General features: G+C 33.6%; 1 protein-coding gene across 1 annotated transcript in view; it reads right to left on the reverse strand.

The window, feature by feature from the left end:
- Positions 1 to 1603: 1603 nt before the first annotated feature.
- Positions 1604 to 9385, reverse strand: part of LOC112503538 (uncharacterized mitochondrial protein AtMg00810-like) — a 13874-nt gene continuing 6092 nt past the window's right edge. Inside the window, exons 2-3 of the mRNA XM_025107557.1 lie at positions 2914 to 3121; positions 1604 to 2253 (exon numbers count right to left, since the gene is read on the reverse strand). Of these exons, the coding sequence (XP_024963325.1) occupies positions 1604 to 2253; positions 2914 to 3121 (858 nt within the window). The remainder of the gene's footprint in view (positions 2254 to 2913; positions 3122 to 9385) is intronic.

Below are 9385 nucleotides of genomic sequence, written 5' to 3' on the forward strand. Positions count from 1 at the left end.
GGTTGATCATGTATGTGGGTTTTAGGACAAATATAACCCAGATGCAAGCAAGGGAGGAGCCAGGATTACGAATTAGGGGGAGCACCAAACATAAGAAAATAAAAACTACATATTAATGTTCTTAAAATGGAAAATTAAGGTAAGCTAACTAAAATATTTGTATCAACCTCTCATTATTAGAATTATTCTTATCTGGTGTAAATGATTAATCATCGGTTGTTTAAATTTCCTCTTTATTAGATATTTTTTTTTTTTATTGAATGTTAAATTAATGTTAAACTAGTTAATATAAAATAAATTAAAATAATCACTTCACAAATAACAATATATAAATGGACATCCCTGAAATCCAATTAGTAGCGATCAACTTAAGAATATAATAGAATCAACAATTCAAATCTTTCAACTTATGTCATAAAGAGTACATGGCTATTTTTCTTGTTTTTTTTCTCTAATATCAACAATTTTAAAATTTAAATATATCAAGAATAATGTCGATCTAGCAATATTCAGCTGTAACGCTAACATGAAGCAAACAAAATAAAATTGAACTAGATGAAGTAAACATTGCAAACTGTCTTTTTACTTGCTGAATTAAACCAATATGTATATGAAAAAGTGAAATATTCAGGGGGAGCAGTTACTCCCTCTGCTACAACGTGGCTCTGGCACTATCTACATGGATCCATTATCAATGATTACAAGGCTCACTTAGTAGCCAAAGGATTCCACCAACATCTAGGTCTAGATTGCACTGAAACCTTTTATCCTGTAGTCAAAACATCTACTGTTCTGTCTATTGCGACAACCTTTGGTTGGTCCTTCCGTCAAGTTGATCATAATGCCTTTCTCCAAGTGTCTCTCAAGGATGATGTTTATATGGTCCAACTTCTCGTATTTATTAGTTGGTCTCATCCTATATATGTTTGCAAACTTCACAAAGCACTCTCTTATCCTAAACAAGCTAGCTCCAAGAGCTTGATATAACGAACTCAAAACTATCTTCTTCAACTTGGGTTAAAAAATGCCATCTCCGTTACATTCTTTTTTTATTCTCTTAAAAATGATAGTCACAAGAGGAAATTCTAATCTCTTTTATAGTAATTTGACCCTAAATTCTCAAAATATGGGGGAAAATTTATAGACCACATACGTGACTAAAAAAAACGGAATGGCCAAACAACTAGGCTAGATAAACGGAAAGGATAAACATAAAGAAAGAGGACATCATAAGGAGGATATCCTATACTCCCCTTCAAGATGGAGCATGTAAGTTTTTAATGCCCATCTTGCCAAGTAGAAACTGGAGCTGGTGTGTTCCAAGACCCTTTGTGAACAGGTTCGCAACTTCAATCTTACTGTCGATGGGCATAGGCAAAATTTCTTTGGACTTGACTTTTTCTCAAACGAAGAAATAGTCCATCTCTAACATGTTTCGTCCTCTCATGGAAGACTGGGTTGTTGGTAATGTGGCGAGCTGCCTGATTATTGCAGAATAAAGCAATTGGAGTATCGATGGTGACCCAGAAGTTCTTTAGTAACCAGCAAACCCACAATACTTCACTAACTGTGGAAGCCATAGCCCTAGCAAATAACCTGTTCTTTAGCGTCTCATATAAGGGCATCCAAGACAATCTGAGTCGCAAAAGGCAGTTAGAACCGGCTCTTCGGCTCGAGGGAGAAGGATCCCTTGTCCTGGTATACCTTTTAAGTATATTAAGACACGATTCACAGCTTCCATATGATTACGGCATGGGTCAGCAACAAATTGACTCAGGATGTTGACAGCATACGTGATGTCGGGACGTGTAGCTTGGAGGTAAAGTAACCGACCAACTAGTTGATTATGGCCATCATCAACTTGAGTCTCATTCTCTCCTTTGTCTAGGTTTAAATTTTGTTCGATGGGGAAGGGACTTGGTCTGCATCCCATCATTCCACTATCTTTAAGGATGTCCAGGATATATTTCCTTTGACTCAGAACCAACCCATTAGATGTTTTTGCTACTTCAATCCCAAGGAAGTATTTTAAAGGACCAAGATCTTTGATGTTGAATGCTTCGTCAAGTTGCGTTTTGGTGTCTTGGATCCGTTCAAATTTATTTCCAACTATGATGATGTCGTCCACATAGATTAAGATGGCAAAAAAGAATTCTTCTTTCCCATACATGAACAAGGAATGATCATCCTTGGATCGACAGAAATTTAGGTTCGAAAGGAAGGTGGTGAACTTGTAATACCAATTCCGAGAAGCTTGTTTCAAACCGTAGAGACTTTTGTAGCCGAAAAACTCCGTGTTTCATTTTCTTGGGAGAGGCCTTGAGGAAATTTCATGTAAACTTCCTCATCCAGGTCGCCATGAAGAAACGCATTATTGATGTCAAGTTGGTGAATGATCCAGTTTTTCTTTGTAGCAATCGCTAAGAGAGTCTGAACGGTCACTAGTTTGGCAACTAGGGCGAACTTATCGTGATAGTATACCCCCTCTATTTGAGTGAACCCCTTTGCAACTAGTCGGGCCTTGTATCGTTCCACTTCACCACTGGGTTTGTATTTTATTTATATACTCATTTCGAGTCGATTGCCCGCTTCCTTTTCGATAAGTCTGTCAAAATCCAAGTCTCGTTCTTCTCAAGAGCTTTGATTTCTTGTTGCATGGCTTGTCGCCAATGTTCATATTAAGACGCATGCTTAAAACTTTTCGGCTCATTGTTGGAAGTAACGACCTTCAAGAACGTTTTGTGATTATTAGAAAAATTTTCATATGAAATAAAATTTGAGATAGGGTGTGCCGTCAAGGTTTCTTGATTGGAGACGGGTTTTTGTGATTGACTGAAGGGGGAAGCTTCACGATGTAATCATCAAAATGCTTTGGTTGTGATTTTTATCTCCTACTCCTGGTCTTGGTTTTACCTTGAGGCTCGCCACCTTGAATATACTCATTCATGAAATCAAATTGGTTATCATGAGACTCGATTTCCACGCTATTGGGCTCTTCCTCACTTTGTATCTCTTGAGGGCCTGATTCATTGTCTACAAGCTCATCTGTAAGAGTATCTTCACTATTATGGGCTTGTTGGTCTTCACCGTAAGTGGGCTCGATTGTCTGGCCGAGGTGTGCCTTTCATGGCAAATGCAATCTTGATGTTTTATGGGGCCCTCATCCCTATGGTGAAGAAATTTGATACTAAATTCTCAAAATATGGGGGAGAATTTATAGACCACATACGGGATTAAATAAACGGAATGACCAAACAACTAGGCTAGATAAAAGAAAAGGATAAACATAAAGAAATAGTCATCTACTGTGACAACATGGGAGCTACATATGTCGTCGCAAATCCAAAATTCTACTCCAAAATGAAACACATGGCACTTGACTATCATTTTGTTCGTGAAAATGTTCAAACCAACAACTTCCTGTATCATACATGTTTGTCAACGATCAGCTTGCTGATGCTCTCACTAAGCCTCTTGCTTAGACACAGTCCCTTGCGCTCATTTCCAGTATTTGTCTCACTAATTGATCGTCCATCTTACAGGGACATGATAGAGATGCATCAAATTATATCTCTTGATCACCAAATTCATATTCCTTGATCTATTCTCCATTCACATCTCATATAATTAATTTAATTTGTAATCTCTATGACAGAGTTCCTATTTTCAAATCATGTATATATACTCCATAATAGTTGATGTGATAAACACGTCAATTCATTTTACAAATTATAATGTTTTGTTTATGAGATTATCGGTCAAAAAATGGATATAGAATAGAAAATTTTATAACTTTGTTACATGAATTTAGAAAAAAATATATTTATTACATTAAAAAGATGCTAAACTAAATTACCTTTGTTATATTTTGTTACATCTTGCCCAAATTTTTACCTACAATTGTTTGTCTTTTTTTCTTGGTAATCAACATAATCCCCTACGGTTGCATGCTAACTATATGTGTTAATGACCAATTTTTTGTTTCTGGATATTGATGCACATCTTGTTAACATCATAAAAATGTCCTTAAAAATGTGCATCACATGATCATTCATATTCCAAACATCATTTTGTTAAAGAAATCTTGAATCAGTTACCTGCGTTTATTATTTCATTACAACAAAATTGAATTCATAAGCCACCTAAAATGTCTTAAGTGCTCTAACAAATATAGGGTTTTAGTTTATAAAAACGACGTCAAGGCTGTTCCAATATTTTTGCAGCAGTGTAGGATTTGTACCAAGAGTACCATAGATTGACTAGACTAGTAATGAATAAAAATATAAAAAGGTTTAAAAAGTCTTATGAATTACAACAAAAAATATTTAAAAATGACAAAGTAACATATGAAATTTACTTAAATAAAATAATTCTTCTAACGTTTTTCGTAACAAAATCTTCCATCAGTTATTTATAATCAACTTTCTCTTCAAAAACCATATTCAATAGCTATCAATGCTAAAGTAACAAGGACAAGACCGAAGGAGTAGACTAAAACATGAGTTAAAATAATAGGGAAAAGATAGAAGGATTAGGTTATAATATGTATATTTGGACCCCAAAACCTTTTAAAGAGCCCTGTTCGATCAGTATCTCCATGTGGACACCTCTGATACGGCCTAAAGCATCGTATTTAAAAAATGATACAATAAATTTGTAAGACACATCAAATTTTCACATGTTACATATCATTGTCCCCTACAAATTCAAAGAATTAAGTGGCTGGTTCAGAAATTTAGTTGAGAAGCATGTTGGAGCATCACCGATGCATAACCTTATAATAGGTTATTTGTTGTAAAAAATTATTAAATTGACTTAGAATCGGGATTTATATCGTACAATTAAGATTATTATATGTGATCAACATAAACGTGAAGGGAGTTGAAGCGGAATGCCCACTAATGGCATGGACAAAAATTAAATATAAACCATATGAATCGAAAGTCTCATCCTTGATGGGAAAAATGTCACGATAGTAACAACAAATGTGGAATAAATCTTTGTTGGACAAAACTTTCCCGTCTTATATGAATAGTTGAGCTTGCAAACAAATGGGGTATACTAAATTCAATGATAATCAACCCTCAAAATCATAAATAAGCAACAAATAATGCATATGCGTAACATACAAATTTTAGCGTGAAAAACCCCTCAAGAGAGTAAACATCGCAGTATCCTTTGGTCGTTTAAAATCCACTACCAACAATAAATCAAACAATCCACAAGGATTCTCTGAATAAACTAGAGATAATCATCAAACTCTTGGAACAAATCATTAAGAAGTATGAAATCAATCTGAAAGGAAAAAAAGAAATATCATCTAGAAAACGGTCCTCTGTCGAGCAGAAAAAGAACGACCTTCGGAATGCCAAAACTGAGCTCCACCTTTGAGAATGTAGGTAACAGTTCTATGAAGCCTCAGGCCAAATATCATGATGATTTGGCGGCTCAATTTTTGGTAATAAGCAAAATGACGCGACTGCGCTTGCCAGAAAAGTGCAACCGAAAATCTTCTCTTTACTCTCTTACTCTTTTGTATTTTATGGATTCTCTTATGTTACAAAACCCTAGGATGCAAGACAATAAATAACTTGTATTATAACACTATTGTTGGGCTATTTTAACTATTTCTCAAGGGTTAGAAATAATTAAATAAAACCCAACAGTCTTTGTAGCAATTTATCGATCCATACTTGATATAATTAAGATCTAGAAGCAATTTCGAGACAAATTTCTCTGTACATAAAAGAAACGTGTACTAAAATTTAGAAAAGAAGCCAAAATAAATATAATGAGTTTATCTTAGTTTTTATCAAGTTTTTCTCAATTAATGTAACAAAACAGACTTGGTAGAGTTCACAACCCTTGACACTATGACTCCAAGAAAGTTTACGAGGTTAGTGAGCAGCGTTGCACTTTCTTTTACCTTCTTTGTCCATTAGTCTTTGTATTTCCTACCGTTTTTTGACCGGCTAGATCATGTAGCTTTTGATGATCTTAATGTCAAGTTGTTAAGTTATACTGTAATTCTTAATTATTAGAAAATATCACATTAAACTCAACGGATCTCTTATTTACATAAACTCATTTATTAAGTAAAATATTTATAAATTATAAAAGGGTAAACACTTGTGATGCTAATTGAGGAAAAAATTGTTGTTACCATAAAAAAAACTAAGGGGCCAATTACAAATGTTAAGCTGGTAAACATTTATCGGTAAGAGTTACCACCCTCACTTACCTTACTGGATAAGATTTCTGGCCATCAAAATAAAATCATATAAGCGTCTTTTATCTGGTAGATGTTAACCGGGTAAAAGTCATCACCCTCACTTACCTTACTGGATAAGATTTCCGGCCATCAAAATAAAATCATATAAGCGTCTTTTATCTGGTAGATGTTAACCGGGTAAAAGTCACCACCCTCACTTATGGAATAAGATTCTAAGCTTCTACTATATTATCTGACAAATAGTAAGGTAAATGACCCGATAAATACTTATCCGGTTAACGCTAGGTAAATTACCTAACACTTGGTTATTTTTAATAACAAAATTCCTTAAAAATATATTTAAATTAACGTAATCAATTTGAAAGTATCGTGTGTTTATGCAGGTTTCTTTAGGAACTTAAAATTGATTAGGAATTCGAGAACTACTCACAGCTCAACACATGGCATATTCATTGCAAATATAAATATGATATTCATCAATGAATGATGTAGAATATTCATCATGAATGTGCGGTTCATGATGAATAACACATCCATAACACGTCCTTATTTATCATGAATGTATAACATTTCTATAATCATCATGAATATGCTGTTATGATAAATATTCATCCTAAAGAAGAACATGTGGTGTACTATGAGTAGTTCCTGGATTCCTAGTCATTTGGATTTCTAATGATTTGGTTGTTTTTGTATTCTCTTATTTAGTTATTATTTTCATTTAAACCTCTTTCTATAGACACACACGTGCGAACACACTCACACATACACACACAAGCGCACACACACACACACACACACACACATATATATATATATATGTGTGTGTGTAGGGCCTAATTAGACGAGAACTGTTTTTTTTTTGCTAACCGTGAGATCCAATCTCAACCACAAATCAAAGGTTAAATTAGGAAATTAATAATTTTGGTAATTTTAACTTAAAATATTAATTAAGGGCATTTTAGGGATTTTATAAATATACTCTCTCATCTCTCCTCTTTCCTCTCTTCGAGGAATCTTATTCGGCGAACCTTATTCTGATGAACCTTATGTAAACACAAGATACACATTGTGATACCTACAAACGATATTCACTGTGATACCCATATATATATACAAGATGCATAATGTGATACCCTCTGTAAAGTAATGAAAGTAACGAAAATGCACACTATGATACATTTCATAAAACATAGGAAATACACTGTGATACACATGAAACATTGTGAACATTATCACTATGATACACTTTGATTCACAAACGTCTTTAAAATACGAGGTATATTAGGTAAATGATATACTATGTAACTAATTTTAATTAAATATTTTATTTTATATAATTTAATTAAATATTTTGATTAATTGTCAAAAATGAAAATACCATATTACCCTTTTAGCTTATTTAAGAAATATCCCTAAATATCTCAAACGAGTAGTTCACATTGGATCTCACGGTTACCACAAACTAATCTGTTCTCTCTTGAGTGAGCTCCTATATATATGTATGTATGTATGTATGTATGTATGTATGTATGTATGTATGTATGTATGTATGTATGTATGTATGTATGTGTATATCTAGGCGGAGGTTTCAACAAGAAAGCATCTGTTTTACGAAAATTCGAACACTTACATTTCCAAATCATAAGACCCATAATAAAAATTATAATAAAATGAATAAATGAGTATTTATCAACAATTTTATCTCTTTTAAATTTTGTGTTAATCTCTTAAATGTTGCGAGTATCATCACAGACTTCTTATGGCAATGCATCCGTTGTTCATAATGATATGATTTTACTGTGATAATAGTGTAATAATGTTTTGATAAATCGAAGACTTCTTATATGATTTTGCTATGTTGTTGATTTGATTGTTATGTGATTTTGCAAGGATAACGATATGATAACATTGTGATAATCGAAAACCACTAACGATCGCGTCCACAATCATCGCTTTATCTGCTCATTTTGTGATCTTGTTGTGATAATAATTGTAACGCCCCAACCCACACATTGCATGTAACACATATATTTCATATCAAAGAAATACATATTCATACACWTCTGGTCCCATAGTACAAGAAACTATCAAGACCAAATACAAGGTCCAAAAATTCAAAATAAAATCTTGTACTAATCATCAAAACTGTGCATCAAAAGCAATTCTTCAATCAAAATGCATGTAAGAAAAGCATTACATTTTTTCCTTTCCCTTACCTTCCACATGTCCTGCAATACATATTTAAAATCACAAAAACGAGGGTTAGACTGAAGAGTCTAGTGAGATACCCTATTCATGCCATTGCAGGGTGAAGGATCACCAAAACTTTATAAAACAACTATTCATATATATACAATATATGAATACGCAAGAAGTTAATATCAAATCATTTTTCACTTTCATGCTAACCACGTAGCTATACAGATTTCATATCTTTGAATCAATCGGGTTCCATACAATGCCACTTTTTAAACCTTTTAATATCAAATAAGGTTTAACAAAGTTTCAGGCCAAACCTATTCTTTTCTCCTCAATAACATCYARTCTATGATTTCCAATTAAGAACCTTGATCTTAAATCCTTAAATCACAAAGAAATAAAGATTCCAGACCTTAGTAGTCTTAAAGGATATAATAGAAAGAGTTATATATAAAAACCACACACATACAAATGCCACCCTTATATCAAATGGACACCTCTCCTGGATATGCCACCCTTATCCCATGGAACACATCTCCTTGATATGTCATCCTTATATCAAATGGACACCTCTCCTTGATATGCCACCCTTATATCTTCATCAAAATATTTATGAAAATAATTCCGAATAGACCGCAGCCATTGGAATTGTTATCAGTCCAAAACTATGTGTCAAAACTTCATTTTATGATAAAATAACAATTTCTTTTTAAAATCACAAGACATCATCTCAAATCTGGTCAACAAATCCGCTCAACAATCCGGTCAACAATCCGGTCAAAAATCCGGACAATAAACCTCTCAAGCTTTGTCCGGTTTAAACTAATCCGGACAATAAACCTCTCAAGCTTTGTCCGGTTTAAACTAATCCGGACAATAAACCTCTCAAGCTTTGTCAGGTTTAAACTAATCCGGTCAATAAACCTCTCAAGCTAATCCGGACAATAAACC

This window comes from Cynara cardunculus, unplaced genomic scaffold, assembly GCF_001531365.2.
Source record: "Cynara cardunculus var. scolymus isolate 2C unplaced genomic scaffold, CcrdV1 Un_Scaffold_3199, whole genome shotgun sequence".
Lineage (NCBI taxonomy): Eukaryota > Viridiplantae > Streptophyta > Magnoliopsida > Asterales > Asteraceae > Cynara > Cynara cardunculus.